This window comes from Carassius carassius, chromosome 27, assembly GCF_963082965.1.
Source record: "Carassius carassius chromosome 27, fCarCar2.1, whole genome shotgun sequence".
NCBI lineage: Eukaryota > Metazoa > Chordata > Actinopteri > Cypriniformes > Cyprinidae > Carassius > Carassius carassius.
Window position 1 is genome coordinate 29,780,440 of NC_081781.1, and position 21,124 is coordinate 29,801,563.

Here is a 21,124-nt window from a genome sequence, read left to right on the forward strand (position 1 = left end):
AATATTACCAAGGGGCAACATGTATATTGATAATAGAAGGGGACCTAGGACGGATCCTTGTGGCACTCCATATTTTACTGATGATAAATGAGATGACACCCCATTTAAGTAAACAAAATGGTAGCGATCGGACAGGGAGGATCTAAACCATCTTAGAGCCTGCCCTTGAATACCTGTATAGTTTTGTAATCGATCTATGAGTATGTCATGATCTATGGTGTCGAACGCAGCACTAAGATCAAGTAAGACTAGAAATGAGATGCAGCCTTGATCTGACGCAAGAAGCAGGTCATTTGTAATTTTAACAAGTGCAGTTTCTGTGCTATGGTGGGGCCTAAAACCTGACTGAAATTCTTCATACAGATCATTTTTATGCAGGAAGGTGCTCAATTGAGCAGACACAACTTTTTCTAAAATTTTAGACATAAATGGAAGATTTGAAATAGGCCTATAATTTGCCAGTACACTAGGATCTAGTTTTGGTTTCTTAATAAGAGGCTTGATAACCGCCAGCTTGAATGGTTTTGGGACGTGACCTAAAGATAACGACGAGTTAATGATATTGAGAAGCGGTTCTTCGGCTACAGGTAACAGCTCTTTTAGTAATTTAGTGGGTACAGGATCTAATAAACATGTTGTTGGTTTAGATACAGTGATAAGTTTATTTAGCTCTTCCTGTCCTATATTTGTAAAGCACTGCAGTTTATCTTTGGGTGCGATGGATGAAACTGAAGTGTTAGACGCTGTAGAATCTACATTCGCTATTGTATTTCTAATGTTATCTATTTTATCAGTGAAGAAATTCATAAAGTCATTACTATTTAACGTTGGTGGAATATTTGAATCAGGTGGCGTCTGGTAATTTGTTAATTTAGCCACTGTGCTAAATAAAAACCTTGGATTGTTTTGGTTATTTTCAATGAGTTTGTGGATATGCTCTGCCCCAGCAGTTTTTAGAGCCTGTCTATACCTGGACATACTGTTTTTCCATGCAATTTTAAAAACTTCCAAGTTAGTTTTTCTCCATTTGCGTTCAAGACTACGAGTTACTTTCTTGAGAGAGTGAGTATTACTGTTATACCATGGCACAGTACGTTTTTCTCTAACCTTTTTCAATTTGATGGGGGCAACAGCTTCTAATGTATTAGAGAAAATAGTGCCCATGTTGTCAGTAATTTCGTCTAATTCATGTGTATTTTTGGGTACAAATAGCAGTTGAGATAGATCAGGCAGGTTATTTGCGAATCTATCTTTGGTGGCTGGAACAATAGTTCTGCCCAGACGGTAACGCTGAGACATATAGTTAATATCAGTTATACGCAGCATGCACGATACAAGGAAATGGTCTGTAATATCATCACATTGGGGTACAATATCTATAGCAGTAAGATCGATTCCATGCGATATAATTAGATCTAGTGTATGATTAAAACGATGAGTGGGCCCGGTGACATTTTGCTTGACTCCAAAGGAGTTTATTAGGTCAGTAAACGCAAGTCCTAATGTATCATTTGCATTATCAACGTGAATATTAAAATCTCCCATGATTAGCGCCTTATCAACTGTAACTAGAAGGTCTGAGAGGAAATCTGCAAATTCTTTTAGGAATTCTGTATACGGCCCTGGTGGTCTATACACAGTAGCCAGAGCAAGAGATACATTAGATTTCTTTTGCATGTCTGACAGTGTAACATTTAGCAGAAGTATTTCAAAAGAGTTAAACCTGTATCCTGTTTTCTGGGTAACATTGAGAATATCACTATATATTGTTGCAACACCTCCGCTACGACCAGTCTGACGGGGCTCATGCTTATAACAGTAGTTTGGTGGAGTAGACTCATTTAGACCAAAATAATCATTTGGTTTTAGCCAGGTTTCAGTCAAGCAGAGTACATCAAAACTATTTTCTGTGATCATTTCATTTACAATAACTGCTTTGGGTGTGAGTGATCTAATATTTATGAGCCCAAACTTTAAAAATTGTTTTTGTTCATTTACTTTACATTTTTCTGGTTTAATTACAATAAGATTTTTTCTAGATCCTACATTATATTTTGACCTCACTATTCGGGGAACAGACACAATCTTAATAGTTTTTACAGCACAAGTACTTTTATCATTTAAGCGGGTGGAACAAAACTCATCATAATAGTTATTAGAGAATTGTCTTACTAGTCACATGGAGCGAAGTGTCCTGGAGATGTTGTCAGAGAGCAGCTCCGCTCCGATTCTGCTGGGGTGTAATCCATCAGCGCGAAACAGCCTAGGACGCTCCCAGAAAAGATTCCAGTTATTAACAAATAGCAGTTTCTGTTCTTTACACCATGACAACAGCCATTCATTTAAAGCAAAAAGTCTACTGAACCTTTCGTGTCCTCGTCGATACGTGGGCAGTGGTCCTGACACGACGATCGTCGCCGCGGGCGTCATGCTGCGAACCGTCTCGATCAGGCTGCTGAAGTCCCTCTTTAGCGTCTCCGTCTGCCGCAGCGTGGTGTCGTTAACCCCGGCGTGAAGCACGACCGCTCTGGGGCTCTCGTCGACCTTCAGGATCGCGGGTATCTGCGCAGAAACATCGAGAACACGAGCACCAGGCAAACAATGAGTGTGCACTTTACCTTCGGCTAACGTAGCACTTACGTGTCGGACGATGGAGTCTCCGATGATCACAGCGTCGCGTCCTGTCTCGCGGAGGGGAGCGAAGCGGTTCCGAATGGAGATGTCGAAGGCAGGAGGGGGAGAAGTCGTCGCCCGGGACCCGGCTCGCGTCCTCCGCTGTGGATGCACCCAGGGTCCGTGGTGTCCCGGCGTCGCAGTGAAGGACATCTGGGAAGATCGCGTCCTGGGTGCACCGGGCCTGTGCAGAGAAACACACGGAATAGACGTGGTGGGACTGTTAGCAGATCGCTGTATACTTACCCCGGACTTGTGAGCGTCAGCCCGGGATGATTCCAGCGCGGTTCTCCGCTCTCTGAGCTGGGCCTGCCTCACCTCCAGGTCGCGAATCTGCTTTCCCACGGCCTCGAGCTCGAGCTGCACAGAGTGGAGACATTCATCCGCCATTAAAGCAAGTAACAGTGAGTACAAAATAAAACTAGTGATAGCGAGGCGCTCTGATTGTTTTTGTTGTAGAATACAATAGAGGATATTTTCACACGTTATATAAACGGAAACGATGATGTATAAAATTGATTTTTGAGTTAAAAATAGTCAATGAAAAGAATATAGTGACGGAGCTCAAACGCAGTACAGCCGCCAACAACAAACAGGCTGTCTTGGCCCCTTTTGAGCTCTCAGAAATCCAGTGCTGTCATTACAATGAGAAAAGAGTGAATACCCATTTTCTATAATATAATAAAGAATTTGGTTTTACTCCATTATCGGCATCCTTACTATTTTTTAATTCATTTCAATTTTATTCTCAACAATTTGCTAGTTAAGCTATCTGTTTGTTTTATAAACAGATTTCCACTATATTACTGGATAATTTCCTAGGACTATCTTGCTCAGTAGCATAGGCCTTTTGACCTGGAAAACACTCAACCCACCTTATTTGTTTACAGTCAGTATGACAATATTTTAGCCTTTTGACATAACCAGCTCCATCATGATATGCTAAAAAGAAAGTTAGATGTGGGGTGGACAGAGCAAGCTTGCTTTGCTCTGCCTTCCCATGTTATACACTGCGCATGTGTGGCACTGTTTTTCTTTCTGCTACAACAATGATCTAGGTACTGACCAGGAAATTTAAGCAAATTCATCAATGGTCATTATTTTACTGGGCATAAATTGGATTTGTCCAATTTATTTGGATAAGATTTGGATTTGGATCTTTGGATTGGATTGGATCTTTGGATTGTATATACACCAGTGGACACTTCTCACATTCACATTGGGACTTGCAGCATGCTGGAATTCTTAAGGACAATTTTAGTGGTATGGAAAGACTCTGTGCTTTTAACAGCCTAGAATTACTAGTTTTGTTGTGTTGTTTTAAGTCTCTTGTGAACATTGTAAATACATATTTGATTTTCACTTTTAACCTTGTTGTCTGACCCATCTTTTTAAACACTCAAAGCCCTCACACAGTTTAATCTGACCCCATTTTAAATTAATGTAATTCGGCTGATAAGGCTGATTGTTACAATAGTAAATAAAATAAAATAGTTAAAATTTGAAGCAGACTCTTATAGTGTTCATTTTATATGCAGCACCTGTGCACAGAAGGGATGGAAGTCCTTCTGGTTAGATCATCAGCCTGGGCTGTTGTACTGGGTCGTCAGTCTGTGATTGCACTCAAAGACCTGATGTTGTGGTGTACGGTCTCCATTGTTTCTCTGCTTCTCAGTCTAGCTTTTGGTTGGTTTCTGCCAGAGTTTTGAATTTCATGATGTTCTTTTCAACCTCAAGAAAAGTCTCAAGTGAAAGATTCACCTTTTCCTGCTTTAATTCAGTCTTTCTCCATGCTTAAGTGTGCTCTCCTGTTTCAGGAGGGGAGGGGAACATCCATCAGCCCCTTCCTCTTCTTCTCTCTGCAGCTGTGCCTCTTCGCCACTTCAAGACAGACTCCAGTTCATTGCTTCCCTTTGTCAAGGCACTGTTCCAGATGTCATCTGAAATTTTAACACTCAGAGACTGCATTAATCAAAATGAACCTAGTAACTTCTGACCAAATTGTGTCTGAGCAATCAGCTCATTATTTAATTTTCACTTTTCAACCTTCTTTCAGTGGTCCCTTAATTAAAACAATATAATTTGGTTGTACACAGCAGTTCTCTTTTTCTATGTTAGTAAAGCAAGTTCTTCATTGCAGAAAAATAGCAAGCATTTTTGTCTTTGTAAAATGGAGAAATCAGCTACCTTTATTATCCAAGTATACTGCAATAAAACAAGATAATCATTCCTTTTATAACGGCATGATATGCATATGGTAAAATAAATACTTCAATCATAATTTTTTCTTCTATATTTCTATACATAATTCAGAATAATCTGGTATTGGTGAATTAATGTTTCCCAACCAACATAAAAAAAGCTTCTTTTTTTTTTAATATAGTAATTTTATTGAAATATTTAACCATCTAGTTCCATTCCTTTTGTAAAATGCCTATGACTTTTGAATCAAAATTCCTATTAACTTGGTCACTCAATCTTGCTCTCATTCAACATTGCACTACACAAGTTATTTTTTAGTTGACTCAAGCTCAAATCTCTGAAACGTAATGTATTAACTCATACTGTGTCCCAGTGATAACAAGATACACATTTTAGATGTCTTCACATATTAGATATAACGTTTTAAACACATGCAATCTTTTAGATTCCTCTATTAATACAAGTTACTAAATAATAAATGCATATTATTTTAATATTTTTATTTCTATATTCTGCACAGTCCATTTCTTGGAACATTATTTATTTTTCTCTAAAACAACATTCATACAATTCACTTTATTGTATTACATGCACTCATTCTTTCTTTTCCAGTGTAACATCAGCCACACCCATCTCCATAACCTAATCACACTTAAGTGATTGTCCAGGAGGGGCGAGCACCTCCTGATCCACCAGATATAGAGTTTATTTTCTCATGCAACCACAGACACTTACATTAAAACATACATTAAAACAGACCACTCTACACTTCTCCAGACTGACCTGTCAGTTCTACTCGCACTTTCACTGATGCACTTCCTCAACACAGTAAAGAAGAAGCATTTCCGTGCAGCCTTCTGTATCTCCCTTACGACTTCTACAGAGCGGTATCCAAAGGACTTTTCCGTGCGTTTCTACATCTGTTTCCCGTTTATTGCTGTCCTTCTTAGGCTCAGTCTTCAATAAACCCTTATGCAATGTATTTCTGCCTACACCATTTAGTCTTAATTTAGGTAAAAAATCAAGGCCTTCCTAACATTAGACCAAATATTTGTATGCAGATACAATTTTCAGTATCAATACAAGATACCTTTTTCTTTTTGTTCTTTAAATTTGGAGGAGCATTTTCGAGTGTCTATACCTCCACCGGCCAACTCTGGCAAGCAACATCAATTATATAAGTAAAAAACTGCCTACCATATTGTTTAGTGGCTACTATTGATGTTGTTCATCAAGCCAGCACAAAGTGGTCCTCCACCATCTGCTCCTTTCCAGCCCCACGTTGGGCGCCAAATGTGGTGGCTTCTGCCATGTCTAGAAGAAATCACTCTCAAAGTCTTGGGGTTTTGATGCCAGAATTTAGATTTTATTCTCAAGAGAAAATAAAACTGAGAAAGCTCTGCAGAACAGTCTGTCGAGTCTGTGTCGGTTCTCTATTTTATACAGTGCTTCTGAAGGCATTTCATACATATGGTTCTGTTTATCAACTCTTTTACCTTTTTTGGCTGTGTCTCAAACTTGCTTTTAGGATGTAGAATTTATTTTAAGTGAAACAAGGAGGCCTAATCATACATTTTGTCTTGTGTCCAAATAGGGTGTGCAGTTGCACCATATTCTATACCCCTGTACTCTCTGCACATTCCATTCTCATGCAGGCTTCTACATACAGGCAAATGCATGATTATAACTGCAGAATAACTTGATACATAAATGGCTAGATTTACATTGATTATACTTGATTAGTTCAAATATTGACCAACAAAAATCTTCTTCACTGTCTGGGTTAGGTCTATGCAATTGCACATATTGCTATAAACTTGCCATTTTCACTCTCTCCGACTCATTCTTTCCTCACTTTTTCTCTTTCTGCAACTTGGGTGAATGCGAGGCTCAGCGTCTCTCCAGTTTTTGCAATCTTGCAGTATTATTCATGCTCATCTCGGGTCTGTTTATACTGATCAGCTTTGCTTTAACATCCTACACCCGACAGGAGCTTTTGGATATCAGTGAGGACTTTTCCAACAGTTTTATCACCAATCTTCGACTCATCCCTGAGATCACCAGAACACCCGAGGCTACACACCCTACCCGGCCGGGAAGAAGTGCTCGCACGCAGCATCAAGATCGTAAACAAAGGCGGGGGAAGCGCAGAGGTCTAAGAGCTAAGATAAAGCTAACACCGCTCTGGCTCTCTTTACCCAGCATTTTCCTTGCTAATGTGCAGTCACTGGTGCTCACAAAATGGACAAGTACTTCGCATCACCCACAGAAAGAGACTTTTGGACTGCAATGTCATGGTTTTCGCAGAAACATGGCTACACAGCGATGTACCCAATAATGCTATTGAGCTAGCCGGGCACTACACGCTCCAGGCAGATAGGACAGCAGATGACTCTGGCAAGACCAGAGGCAGTGGATTGTGCATTTATGTCAACAAAGCTTGGAGTACGAACACTGTCATTGTTGGAAGACACTGCTCAGCTAACCTAGAGTTTCTCACGGTTAAATGTAGACCTTTTTATCAGCCGCGGGAGTTCACTTCCCTCATAATAACCGCAGTCTATATTCCACCGGATACTAATGCCAAACTTGCTTTCAACGAACTTCATGCAGCCATTATGACTTCATAATCTCTTCACTCTCTGAGGTAGTAGTCTCCAAACTCATCCTTTCTAATCACCCTAAATCTTGCCCGCTTGATCCTATTCCATCTCCCTAAGCCATTTCTCCTGTTGTACCTGCACTCACTCACATCATTAACACATCCATCCACACTGGTGTTTTTCCCTCATCATTTAGACAGGCTCGTGTAACTCCACTACTTAAGAAACCCAACCTCAACCCATCTCGTTTAGAGAACTACAGACCAGTTCCCCTTCTTCCTTTCATTGCAAAAACACTTGAACGAGCTGTGTTCAACCAAGTCTCTGCATTTCTCACACAGAAAAACCTCCTTGACAGCAACCAATCTGGTTTTAGAAGTGGACATTCAACTGAGACTGCCTTGCTCTCAATTGTTGAAGCCTTTAGACTGGCAAGAGCGGAATCCAAATCTTCAGTACTTATCCTGCTTGATCTGTCCACTGCTTTTGACACGGTTAACCACCAGATCCTCCTATCAACAATACTGGCAAAGGGCATCTCAGGAACCACACTTCAGTGGTTTGAGTCTTACTTATCAGATAGGTCCTTCAAAGTATCTTGGAGAGGTGAGGTGTCCAAGTCACAACATCTAACTACTGGGGTGCCTCAAGGCTCAGTTCTTGGACCACTTCTCTTCTCTGTCTACATGGCATCATTAGGTTCTGTCATTCAGAAACATGGCTTTTCATACCACTGCTATGCTGATGACACTCAACTCTACCTCTCATTCCATCCTAAAGATCCGACGGTAGCTACTCGCATCTCAGCTTGTCTAACAAACATTTCTTGCTGGATGATGGACCATCACCTTCAACTCAACCTTGCCAAGACAGACTGCTTGTGGTTCCAGCAAACCCATCGTTTCATCACAATTTCACCATCAAGTTAGGCACATCAACCATAACTCCTTAAAAACAGTCAGAAGCCTTGGAGTTATGATTGATGATCAGCTGATTTTCTCATATATACAGTACAGACCAAAAGTTTGGACACACCTCCTCATTCAAAGAGTTTTCTTTTATTTTCATGACTATGAAAATTGTAGATTCACACTGAAGGCATCAAGGGCTATTTGACCAAGAAGGAGAGTGATGGGGTGCTGCGCCAGATGACCTGGCCTCCACAGTCACCGGATCTGAACCCAATCGAGATCGTTTAGGGGTGAGCTGGACCGCAGACAGAAGGCAAAAGGGCCAACAAGTGCTAAGCATCTCTCGGAGAACTCCTTCAAGACTGTTGGAAGACCATTTCAGGTGACTACCTCTTGAATATGGAGATAAATCAGTTGCAAAACTCGAGAGGTTGTAAGTTGGAATTTGAGAACTTGTCATATTAATATTTGTATTTGTAAATTGAAATTTACACTCACGACCCTGATGTGAAAAGCTGAATCTTTCACGTTGGAGGTGTTTGGGTGATTGAATCCGTTTTATTGGTCGATGCCTGACCAATGAACAACGCCAGCCAGTGCGACTTGGCATGCTGAAAAAACATTTTTATGCATGTGTATGCTTCATTGTTAAAACACTTGGACAATATTTTCATTAAATATCTTAACGGGATTTTATATTGCAGTAAAAAAAAATAGCAAATTCGTTTATTGGTTGGAGTCAGCCAATGAAATGGGACGTTTTTATGTATGCGATGACGTCACCTCATAGAGCAGATCGCGCCGTTTGGCGGTTAATGTAGCAGTCTGTCATCACGATGGAGGCATCAAGCAATCCCAGGGTAGGTTTTTCTTTTTAATAAATTAAGACAGTTTCAATAATCAAATCATTATTATGTTTTCCTTGACTGATATGTATCACCAATGATGACTGCTATCCACACAAAAAAAACTTTTTGCCATTTGTTTAAATGTGGGTGTAAATGCTCAACATAATTCATTATTTAAGGCATTTTCTTTGATGTAACGTTAACGTAATAAATGACGAGAAGGTGATAAGAACGCCAACGCGAAGTGTCACCATGTTATCACACTAAATGGGGTTTATTTGTAGACAATGGCCAATTGATTATGATGTTACATGCTGTTTATTACACGTTATAATGAAGTATTCCATATTGCCGCGATGTGATCTTTTAACTAGCTACCACTCCCCATGCCTTTACCTATTGAAAATACTAATACTATATTATCAGTGTTTTTAAACATTGTGAGTATTGATAAAAAAATAAAAATAAGACAACATACTCCATGACCCATGTAGAATTTTTTTTGTAATAGAATAAATACCCTGTACCATGCATGTGGGGGTGGGTTATTACTTGATAACAATAATAATAATTATTATTATTCTTGTTGTTATTGTTGCATCTTATGTGAATGCAACTTATATTGTTTTCTTTCTACAGGAGCAAAATTCAGAAATAGAAAGTGCTGTAAGGAATCTGCTTAGCTGCATCCAAAGCCCTCAAGCACATGGAAATCCCAACAGTTCTCCCACCGTGGCACCTCAGCCTGGTACTAGTGCTTCCTTTGGGGTTGGCCAGGCTGTTAGTAGGCCAAACACAGTTCAGCAAGAAATGCAAAGGTAAGGAATCGTGTACTCCGAGCTCTCAGGTGTCAATATTTATATAGTTAAAAATTTTATTATGGGGGGGGAATTATATTGATTCTATATTTGTATATAGCAATTTGTTAGTGTGATGTGGTAAAGATGTGGGCTAGTAATCAATGGATTAAATGAACCCCACAAAGACCCATATGTGATTTGTCATCAATACAGCCCTGAGCAGGGCTCTTAATCCAGGTTGTTAAAGGAGAATTCTACCACTAATTAGTACACTGGGAGTTGTTTTGGTTGAAGATGTCCATTAAATGTTCCCAATGAAAACCACATTTGTACACTGTATCTATATAATATTGTATTTAATAACAGTTTACATCATATGTTAGGTTTTCTTCTATTTTAGTCTACACTGCAAATGGTCTGTTCCTGCAAGAGTTAATTTTATAACAATAACTTTGCTTATTTGCACATATATTTTGTTATTTTATTAAAGAGCTTTTCCAGCACTTTACCATGGAAGCCGTAAACGAATGAAAAAAATGGCACCTGAACCTGCAAAACTTACATCTGTAAAGTTCTTAGAATTCCAGTTCTGCTTGCTATCCAAAAACTCCCAAAAGACTCCCAAAGATGAAACAGTTCTCTTACAAGCAGGGCTAGGCAGAAGAACTGTAAATATTCCAGACAATGCTGATCATACTGAGGTGAGCCATGGTGTAAAACTTGATGTTTAAATATGTTTTGGACAAAAGATATTACAAGTTTTTGTTCCTGTTTTATTTACATTGTTTTTATTTATTTATTGTGTATTTATTTATTATTATTGTTGTTGTTGTTGTTAGTATTATTAAATTTTTAAAATGGAGGAACAATTTTTCCCATTTGTGTTTTCATAAAGTATTTTACTTGTATATCTGCCTTCTAATATCCAGATAACCAAAGTACTTCTTCAGGAGTACCCAAAGTTGCAAAACTTAAAAGGGGTGGTTGGCTGCTCCAAAAAGCCTCAGGTAAGTTTATGATACCAAATGCATTTACATATTTTTTATCCTTTTACCAACATTGTTATTGTTTTTCACATGTCTATTTAAAAGGGGGCAGTGGACAAAGGAAAACAACATCTCTGGCCCAGGATTCCCAGGGCTACACAGCAAACATATTGAAGACGTCCTCTAACAATGGGAAGAATGTCATCTACATCGTCCCCCTCCAAGAAGAAATCGATATAACCTCGTTGCCATATAATGCACCTGAATTTCATAACATGCCCAAAAACATCTGCATGACATGTGGTATATCAGTCCCATTACAGTTGCTGCCATGTCACCTTGAGGATTGTCAAAGTAATAATGCGGTAAGTGATATTTCAGTGTCATTCACAAAAAATGAAAAATTATATTCTTTAAAACAGATCTTGATAGATAATTGGTTAGTTATCTATTTTATGTCCCAGGTAAGGTGTCCTGTTACACTGTTAAAAAAATTTTTTTTTAAACAAACAGCTGATTTTTTTAGTTTTCTCAACCTATTTTTGTAAATTTTTGAGTTTACTCAACTTTTGTTTGTATAAAACTGAAAACAAGTTGAGAAAAGTCAAAAATCTGCTGAAGCTGGCATTGGCCTTTTTAAGTTTTCTCAACTATTTTTTACAGTGCTGTAAAAATCAAATAAATCTAAAGTTGAGAAAACTCAAAAAAATCTGCTGAAGCTGGTTGCCTTAAATATTTAAGTTTTCTAAAAAAATTTGTTTTTACAGTGTAGGTTTCTCCAGCTATCACACATTTATGCACTTACTGTATATATGGTGGGCTCAGCTGCTACCCTCAGTCACACTTCTTGAATCCGAAAATCTTCTTAAATATAGCCATCTATTATTCTTGAAGTATTTCTGTTATGCTCTTTTACAATAAAGAAACTTTATGGCATCGTTATAATGAGCCTCTTTTTCAAATAGAATAAAAATATAATCTGAATTATTATTTTTTTTTTTTTCAGATAGAATCTGAATCTGACAAGGAAAAAGAAAATGAAGAGGCCCATGGACTGAGCCATGAGTCAGATGTAATTTGTCTGGTAAGAGACTGTCTTGGTTAAAAAGTAATGACAAAACTTAAGCTAATGCAGTCATTGGTAAATTGAGGTTGTATCCTGAGAATATATTTAACTCTGGTTATAAATATATTAAAGGACCTTTTGTACAATATTAAATGATTGACCACCGGTCATTTTTATGACTTTAAACTTTAAACATTTTATTTTTTAAACTGACTTTAACTGCTACTGCTAGTCTGTGTTTGTTTCTGGTTCTCTCGTTAAGTCAGCATACACTGTTTTTAGACAATAAACCTGATTGTGCCTAGTCATAAAATCATAAGCAATGTGCTTATGGTTTGCTTGTAGACCTGTTTGATGTCATATTGAGCCTGTCTCATTCTTCAGGATGCCTGTCCAATATGTGGAGAAGAATTTTCTGCAGAAGTGATGCCTTACCATGCCAGTACATGTGGAGAAAGGTACTGTAGAAATGTTAGAGTTGTGAACAGTAAGGAGAGGTTTTCTATTTTTGTCTACAAAATAAAACAGTCACTGTTTTACCAAAAAAAAAAGAGAGACAGAGAGAAGAATTATGGCATTTCTGGTTCAATTGAGTTGAAACAAATGAGCAATTTTGAAAATCTCAAACTTGGGATATCATACTGCAAACAATTTTCATTAGGCTTATGTTACATCTTTTAAATGTATTCTAATGTTTAGTTTTCAAATGTTCCTTAAAGCCTAGATGGGCAATGGATGTTTATGTTTTTTCTGTAGTTTCCCTGAGATTTTCCCCTCGATTATGGATGGAAATTCTGTTGATGAAACTGCCTCATTACCGTCCCAAACCAGTACCAGACTACAAAGCACTACTTTCCAACTTGATCCTGATCATTTAACACCTGGGCCATCAGTTTCAGCTGAAAGTGCACCTTCAATGTGTGATGGTACTGATTTTGTGTGTTTTATTCTCTCGGAATGAAAAAGTTGATGTTAAAATTATTTCCATGATACCATACCATGAGTTTTTTTGGCCACAGATTGGAAGAGGATTGAGCTTCCAGAAAGGGCAGCTATACAGTACAGGCAGTGTACACTTCGACAAAAAGAAGACGAGCCCCCACTGAAAGTAAGAATTGATATTAGAGAAGACATGGAGGACCAGGAGGGGAGAATAATAAATTTTTACAAGGTCCCCAAAATTGATTGGACTAGACCTCTTCAATGCCGATTGGAAGGTACTATAACAATATTAATGAAATCTTGTCATTATTAGAAACCAAACAGCCTGTCCCATTGGATTTTGTCATACACTATATTCCTTTAACTATTTACACTTTTTATTGATACAACTTGTTTACATGTTCTTATTAACACATTTTAAAGCAATTTACAATTATTAATTTTTTTTTTTAGGGGATGTTGCCACTGGGGATGGTGTTCAGCGCCATTTTTTCAGCATGGTGATGCACGAGCTGCAGAATGGATTCCTCTTTAATGTCGGTTAGTTCTTTCATGGAATATCATCAAGGAGGTTATTTTAACAACATTACAGAGAAAGTTTCAATATTTAACTTACCCTCCTGTTGTTTAAAACCCATATGGCTGTCTTTCTTGTTTATAGGATAGTTTTGGACAAAAATCTCTTATCATTTTAAAGCCTCAAAATCTTTCTGGAACCATTGTATGGAAAACCGCCCATACTATTCTGGCAAATAGCTTTTTTTGCGATCTGTAGCAGAAACACAGCCATTCATGTTTAGAATAAAATAAAATAATTGATGTCTATAAAAAGATGTCAGTTACCATTTTGTAAGCACTGTGTGATCAGTTTACTAACAGACATTGTCACCTTAACTAAAAATGCTTTGGGTTTCCTGCTTAACAAACAGGAAATGGAAACGGAACTGCATTATTTGAAGGGAAAGCTGACCACCTTATCCCATCTACTTCCCAAGTCCTTTTGCAGAGTGACTTGTTTGTGATGGCAGGCAGGATTATTGGTCATTCTTTCCTCCATGGTGGGCCTTCATTAGCAGGTGTGAGCCCAGCAATTGTACATGTATTATTAGGTGGCTCCCCACAAACAGCAACCATCACAATTGAAGATGTGGCTGACATCGACATTAGGGAGACAATACAGATGGTAGGTGGGTAGGTGCCATATTGGTAGAGGTAAATGTGTTTGTATATTTAATTGTATTCTTTCACTATTCATACAGCTTGCTGTAGGTGATTCAAACAATGATTTAAGTGAGGATCAAAAGGCAGCCATTAACACACTAGCAATGTCTTGGGACCTTCCAGTGTTGACTATAACCAACCGCACTTGGCTGTTACACAATCTTCTTCAGCATGCAGTAAGTGTTTTTGGTAAGACTATTTTAAGGTGGCCTTGTTACACATGTTACAGGTACTTACAATTATAATAACAATAAATTAACCGTAGTCCTAACCCAAACCATGTAGTAAGTACATGTAGTTAATTAATATTAAATGTATAATTAATCTGTAACCAGAACACCTTAAAATAAATTGTAAATTGTTTTTTTTTTCTTTTATAAGCAATTGAACTTTATGTAGAAGTTCAGCAGTAGACCATTAAATTAGGCTTGTGTGAAAATCAGTCAAACGTGAAAAACTGTTAAATCAGAAAGCAACCCCTATTTCCTAATTACATTAATGATCATTCAAATAGGATTCACTTAATTATTTTATCTGTCATATTCAGGTGCTGACAAGAACCTGGCGACAAGTAAAACAACTCAGACAAGGACTGAAGGAGTCAATGGTATGGCAGTTATTGGAGTGCATCTGTGATATTTCCAAGACAGTCAATGGCTGACTGCAGTACACAGGTGATTTATTCAGTTAAACTACCAACTTTAATTATCATAACATTAATTCCTACTTAGTTTTATACATGTGAAATATGCCCTTTTTGAATACTAAAATTATAATTAGGTTCTCTTAAACAACATCATCTGGCCCATGGAAGATGAAGAGGGGGACAATGAACCCCCATTTACCACCCAGTGCAGAATTTCAGGGTACCTTAGGAAGTTTGTGGAGACTGGTATGTTGTTTTGTACTTTACTAATAGCAAAACTAGCAATTGAGCTGCTTGTTGCTGAAACAAATCCATATACAGACAAATCTTTTCTGTTTGCATCATTGATGAATATTTAACAGGTCTTTACATTAACTTGCTTATGTATTGTAAAATTTGTGTTTTAATAACTTATGTTCTTCATATATCTGCTCCATTTCAGCTGATCAATGTAAATTGAAACAGCTTGTCAAATTCTGGGTGGGCTGGGAGCTACCAATGAAGGAAATGCAGGTGAAAGTGGTGCAGGCAGAAAACCCTACATCCTCCACCTGTTTTTGCATTCTTCGTCTACCAGCTCATTACACGACTTATGTCCATTTCAAAAAACACCTAGAAAGCTGTATTGCCACTAATGATGTTGGTTTTGGCCTTGTATAAAATTACATAAACTGATTTCAATTGAAAATATCAAAGTGAAACGGTAATTTCAGCCATTTTCATGTTTGTTTTACTGTAAATGTCAAAATAGGTAAAAGGAACCGTTTTAGAATGTTTAGCTGTTGCAGTGTTTTACTTATTATGATGCTTTTGTGTAATTAAATAACCCAGACTGTTTATATTAATGTGTTCAAATAATACTGTTAATTGTTAAATTAACATTTAAACTTTTTTTTGAGACAGCTACAGTTTTAGTAAGACAAAAGTCTGCTTAAAGTGAATACATTTATTTTGTCTTCTACAGTAAACTATAAAAACAGAACTTGTTCTTTGTGGCTTTTTTGGGGGGGAGGGTTATCTCAAAGATATTTCCACTGTCTTACATATAGCCAATACTATGCATGTACTGCAGTGTAGCAATGTAAACATCTGCCCCAAAATTTCCTGATGGTTGCATTGGGTCCACAGCAGCCTTTAGTTCATTAAGTTCCTCAGAACTCAGTGGACATTCAATTTCAGGAACCTGGATGCCAGAATTTGTGTCACTGGGGATAAGACCGCTGCTTTCCCAGTCAATTTGTGGAATCTGTAGATTCTGTAAGAAAAGATAAAATTAGTAAAAAAAAAAAAAAAAAAAGGAATAAGAATAAGAATAGATTAAAAAAAAGGGAAAAATAAACCATGCCTACTTCATCACACTCTTCTGAATGGTACTGCTGCCCCAGTTGCCACAGCTGATTAGGAGAGAGGTTGCCCTCTGATGAAAGGGGATGGTTGTCCCATCCATCTCTAAATATATTGAGATGGACTTGGAGCCGTGGGATAAAGGCATAGTGACAGCAGAAGATGTGAAGACTGCTGGACAGATCAAGATGCCCATCCTCTTCCAGCTGGTGCAGAACATGGTAGAAGTGGGAGGTAACTGCAGTGAACACATCCCGCCACAATCGCTCAATTCTGTTTTAAGCAAAGGAGTGGAAAATATTTTAACATGGTCAGCACTTTAACAGAAGCCCAAGTAATTTATACAATAATATTTTATTATAAAGGCTGCAACTTACAGGTTTAATTAATACTTTTTTTTCAAATAAAAATTTGATAAAACCTAACCTTTGTGCACACAACAATAATATGGCATAATTGCACAATCTTCAGTTTAATTTTTAAAAGGTTTTTTTTCTATTGTAATAATGCTTGATTTTACAATGTTTAAAATCTATTGCACAACTGAGCTTATATTACAGTTTATCAAGTAAAATAGTTCAGTGTTGTATGTAATAGCAAAGTGATTATATTTCGTTTAATTTTTTTTATTAACTCTTATTAACTTTTATTAAGTTAATTTAGAAAAACGTTTGGAGCATTTTTTTTTTGTTCATTACATAGCCCTAGTATTGCCAAAAGCATCGTAACTTAAGAAGCACTTGAAAATCATTGTAGATCTACAAGTGCTCTGGTGTAATCGTAAAGCCCTAAGTGCATTGTAAGAAGACAGATTTATGCGGTCACCTGCAGGACAATCGGCAGATTACACCTTTAACTTGATTCAAGTGCAATGTGATTATAATATAAGAATTTGATTGTACTTTATTGTACATTTTATTACTCGTTTTTGTTGATGTTTTTAAAGGAATTTATAAATTAAAAATAAACCAAAAAATTGTGTGAAGTATAATATTCTACGTATAATGCAATATAAATGCTATATAAAATAATATAATAAAAATATTATTATTATTATTATATTTGTCTGGAGTTGTCTGGAATATTTTAATAACCAAGCTACTACAGTACTACATTTACGAGCCATTCTATAAAGTGAAATTTCAGCACTTGACAAACAGATAACGATTCCTAATAGCACTTAAAGCGAAGCTACTTGCGATTGTTTAAGTGCATTTTTGGGAATTGCACATGAAACAATACTTTTTACGATATCGTAGAAAACGCTCTTAAGCTCAAAGATCAGTCGTTATTGGGAAACCCGGCCCTGTTCAGCGGCACTGACGGCTCACACTATACAGGCTGCTGCTGGCACGACAATAAACATCTTTGAGCCGCTCTCGACAGCTTTTTTTCATCACTAATTGATGGATGTCTAAAAAATAAAAATAAGGCCTGAGGGGCCAGAGCTTTAATACAGGGCTCTATCTTAACAGCCCCAATATACATGCTAAATGATCAGTGCACAAGGGTTAAATATCTTATATCAAAATTTACCTCTGATTGTGAAAACTTTTACCAGCAATGAAGCTACTTCTCCCAGTTCCTCGGACAGAGAACATAAGGCAGGCCACATCTACATTCTCCCCTCCAAGATCCCCCCGAACCCTGGCAAAAAATATATTGGTAACAAATAATGCGACAGCATATAGTGTTTACTAATCTTCCAGATTTATATAAAATGATTTTAGCATCACAATAATTTAAGCCTCTATTTTGCTTATTTCATTAAAAAAAATACATTAAAAAAAAAAAAGCAGCAACTGCCAGTGGCCAATTTTTACCTCAGTGGAAATCCAAACTTCTGAACTGCCTCATGGAAAAAAGACAGTGTTGTGGAAGCCAGATTGTTATTTGACACACCAAGGTACATTATCTACATTAATACACAAAATAATTTTTAATAAGTATTCTACATATTAACATGTTAATAGTCTTTAAAATATTATACCACTTAAGTTGCATGTTTTAACAAGTTTAAGAATCAAAATAACTATCATTCACTAATTCATCACTCTTCTAGCCTAAGTAAGCAGTGTCTTTATCATTACCTTCCTGGAGAAGCCATCGATGCCTCCAAATATCACAATGTTATACCTTGAAAAAGTATATTTCTGTCACATATGCTGAACTGAGCATACAATATATACTTAAATAAAATAAAATAAAAAATAAAATAAAAAATGTTTACTTAACTTACCGTATCAACTTGTGGTTTGTGTCAATGTGCATCAGGGACTTTGGGCTGGGGACAGAGTATGTCCTCCTAACCACACATCCTAATTGTGACATCCTGGAAACAATGCTTGCAGTGTCAACTCGATGGATTGAAGAACGAACTCTATCCCACTGTACCCGATGACCTTGTGCTCTCAGCAGACCCATCATCATTCTGTAACCTGCATTCGGATTGCTTGTGTGGATTGTTGCCACAAGTGAGTCTAGCTCTGCATCTGCAATGTTGCTGTAGGTTGCCTTCACAGATAATCCCCAAATTCCACCATGCGTCTATGAATTGTAAACTTGGACACCCCTAGCAACCTTGCAATACATGTCACAGGCAATCCTAATGTAAGCAGTTATGATACAGAGTCTTCAGAAATCAGAATCCGTGGACGGCCATTTTTTCCTCTCTCTTGGGAAACCATGATGTGTGGATCCATGTTAGTATTTCTTATGGCTATCTGGTGTACTTGATAAAATGCATCATACAGTTCATCTGGAATGGGTATCTGATTTGAGATGGCACTAAAAATGACCAGCTCCTGAGAACACGTAAATTCTAAGAAGTCCACCCATCCCCCCCCCAACCCCCGTGTTCTCTCGCGTCTGAGTTTACAAGTGCACAAGTCAGTTTTGCAACAGGAGTATCGCAAAAAGAGTAGCAAAAGTCAAAGCGCCAGGAATTGAACTTGTAAAGCAAGATCTGAGAGGTTGTAAGCGCCGACTTGAGGTTGTATAGTGAAACTGAAGTAAAGTGCAAAAGACACACATTTGTGTCTGTCATTTTGTACATGTGGATGACATTTTACACATTTGTAACTTTTAATCTGCAAGTTCAGATTTTAAACAGGGGTGTTATGATCATTGTCTGTGTGTGCAAATCGAAAGATTCAGCTTTTCACATCAGGGTCGTGAGTGTAAATTTCAATTTACAAATACAAATATTAATATGACAGGTTCTCAAATTCCAATTTACAACCTCTCGAGTTTTGCAACTGATTTACCTCCATACTTGAAGCTCATTAAGAGAAAGCCAAGAGTGTTCAAAGCAGTAATCAAAGCAAAAGGTGGCTACTTTGAAGAACCTAGAATATGACATTTTCAGTTGTTTCACGCTTTTTTGTTATGTATATAATTCAATATATAATTCCACATGTGTTAATTCATAGTTTTGATGCCTTCAGTGTGAATCTACAATTTTCATAGTCATGAAAATAAAGAAAACTCTGAATGAGAAGGTGTGTCCAAACTTTTGGTCTGTACTGTATGTATGTATATGTATATGTATATGTATATGTATATGTATATGTATATGTATATGTATGTGTATGTGTATGTATATGTATGTGTGTATATATATATATATATATCTATATATATATATATATCTTCTACTGGTGTGCGATCGAGAGCATCAGTTGCATCACAGTCTGGTATGGGAACTGCTCAGTGGCTGACCGCAAGGCACTGCAGAGGGTGGTGAAAACTGCCCAGCGCATCACAGGGACACCACTTCCTGCTATTCAGGAGATCCACAGAAAACGCTGTCTACGCCAAGCTCGCAGCATTCTTAAGGACACCTCTCACCCTGACCATAGACTGTTTAACCTCCTGCCCTCCGGGAGACGCTTCAGGAGCCTCTGGACAAGGACCACAAGATTCAGGAACAGCTTTTTCCCTACAGCTGTCTCCTTGCTGAACTCTGCCCTCTGACACCACCCCACACCACACACACACACAGACTCCTCCCCCTCTTCACCACTGCATCTGACTGTTTTATTTATTTATTTACAAAAAGCAAAAAACCGTAAATTTGTTATTACTTGCACTACTGTCTGTTCATCCAGACACATGGAGTAATCCATTTGCTGTCCAACTGTCCATTGCACTAGTGTAAATGATGTTCATATGTTTATAGTTCTGCCTATAGTGTACATACACTTTTACATAATCCATCTGTATAGTATGTTCGTAGTTCACCTATCTGTATATCATGCTGATAGTATTTAAAATCTGTAAATTATGTCCGTAATACTTATCTGTATAGTTATTGTAAACATTGTACGGTAGACCTTGTATATTCTTTACTTACTGCTTATTGCACTTCTGGTTAGATGCTGCATTTTGTTGCCTTGTACCTTACATATGCAGTGTAGCGGTGGTGGAGCTTAGAATTAATCAGATTAAGGAGATAAATGTTAAATAAGAAAAAAAAACTAAAATAAATAATCTGATTGGATTAGTTCGGGCGCCAGACAAGATCGGTCTTGTCAAATATAACACTTTTATCCAGAATAGCTCTTTAAGCCACCGGTTACAAAATTAATTTGAATGAAATGTCCACACACAATAAAGTGACCTGCATCTCTCTGCTAATTACTGCTGCGCGCTCCTGCAGCTCCAACTTAAATACACATTTCCCTAATTCCAGATAATTGATTTCCCTCCTCCACTCATCCAGAACACATTAAAAGTCCTTGTTCATTTTTTCATACTGCCACAGCAGTGACAAAGTTGAATCTAATCTAATCTAATCCCTATGGCAGTCTGCATTTGTCCATTTGCCAGCATAAAAGTTTGCCCTTTACTGGACTTCCACTATTCTCTATAATACAATTGC

At 37.5% G+C, this 21,124-nt stretch overlaps 2 protein-coding genes and 1 long non-coding RNA gene across 4 annotated transcripts; 2 read left to right on the forward strand and 1 right to left on the reverse strand.

The window, feature by feature from the left end:
- Positions 1 to 9,882: 9,882 nt before the first annotated feature.
- Positions 9,883 to 11,016, forward strand: LOC132107136 (uncharacterized). Its single transcript, XR_009424230.1, has 3 exons — positions 9,883 to 10,055; positions 10,528 to 10,738; positions 10,967 to 11,016. It is a non-coding gene; the product is annotated as an uncharacterized LOC132107136 (long non-coding RNA).
- A 32-nt stretch (positions 11,017 to 11,048) lies between these two features.
- Positions 11,049 to 15,826, forward strand: LOC132107137 (uncharacterized). Its single transcript, XM_059513348.1, has 11 exons — positions 11,049 to 11,388; positions 12,030 to 12,107; positions 12,474 to 12,547; positions 12,846 to 13,015; positions 13,109 to 13,306; positions 13,485 to 13,571; positions 13,961 to 14,214; positions 14,291 to 14,428; positions 14,800 to 14,926; positions 15,033 to 15,144; positions 15,341 to 15,826. Exons 1-9 carry the CDS (start codon positions 11,053 to 11,055, stop codon positions 14,911 to 14,913), a joined length of 1,449 nt encoding a protein of 482 aa, XP_059369331.1. The 5' UTR covers positions 11,049 to 11,052; the 3' UTR covers positions 14,914 to 14,926; positions 15,033 to 15,144; positions 15,341 to 15,826.
- A 3-nt stretch (positions 15,827 to 15,829) lies between these two features.
- Positions 15,830 to 19,069, reverse strand: LOC132107138 (uncharacterized). Of its 2 annotated transcripts, none has more exons than XM_059513350.1 (6): positions 18,482 to 19,069; positions 18,333 to 18,378; positions 18,066 to 18,157; positions 17,801 to 17,889; positions 16,248 to 16,515; positions 15,830 to 16,153 (listed from the first exon to the last, which is right to left on the reverse strand). In XM_059513350.1, the coding sequence occupies exons 1-6, from the start codon at positions 18,670 to 18,672 to the stop codon at positions 16,057 to 16,059; spliced, it is 783 nt and encodes a 260-aa protein (XP_059369333.1). In that variant the 5' UTR covers positions 18,673 to 19,069; the 3' UTR covers positions 15,830 to 16,056. The 2 variants fall into 2 exon arrangements, with proteins under 2 accessions (XP_059369333.1, XP_059369332.1); XM_059513349.1 differs by having other exon boundaries at positions 17,779 to 17,889.
- Positions 19,070 to 21,124: the final 2,055 nt, after the last annotated feature.

Coding starts and splice junctions, on each gene's coding strand:
- LOC132107138 (XM_059513349.1), bottom strand. CDS start 18,672: ATGATGATGGGTCTGCTGAGAGCACAAGGTCATCGGGTACAGTGGGAT. Junction 18,158..18,332: donor TCGATGGCTTCTCCAGGAAG/GTAATGATAAAG, acceptor GTATTAATGTAG/ATAATGTACCTTGGTGTGTC. Junction 17,890..18,065: donor AAGTTTGGATTTCCACTGAG/GTAAAAATTGGC, acceptor ATTTTTTGCCAG/GGTTCGGGGGGATCTTGGAG.
- LOC132107137 (XM_059513348.1), top strand. CDS start 11,053: ATGATACCAAATGCATTTACATATTTTTTATCCTTTTACCAACATTGT. Junction 11,389..12,029: donor ATTGTCAAAGTAATAATGCG/GTAAGTGATATT, acceptor TTTTTTTTTCAG/ATAGAATCTGAATCTGACAA. Junction 12,548..12,845: donor GCCAGTACATGTGGAGAAAG/GTACTGTAGAAA, acceptor TTTTTTCTGTAG/TTTCCCTGAGATTTTCCCCT.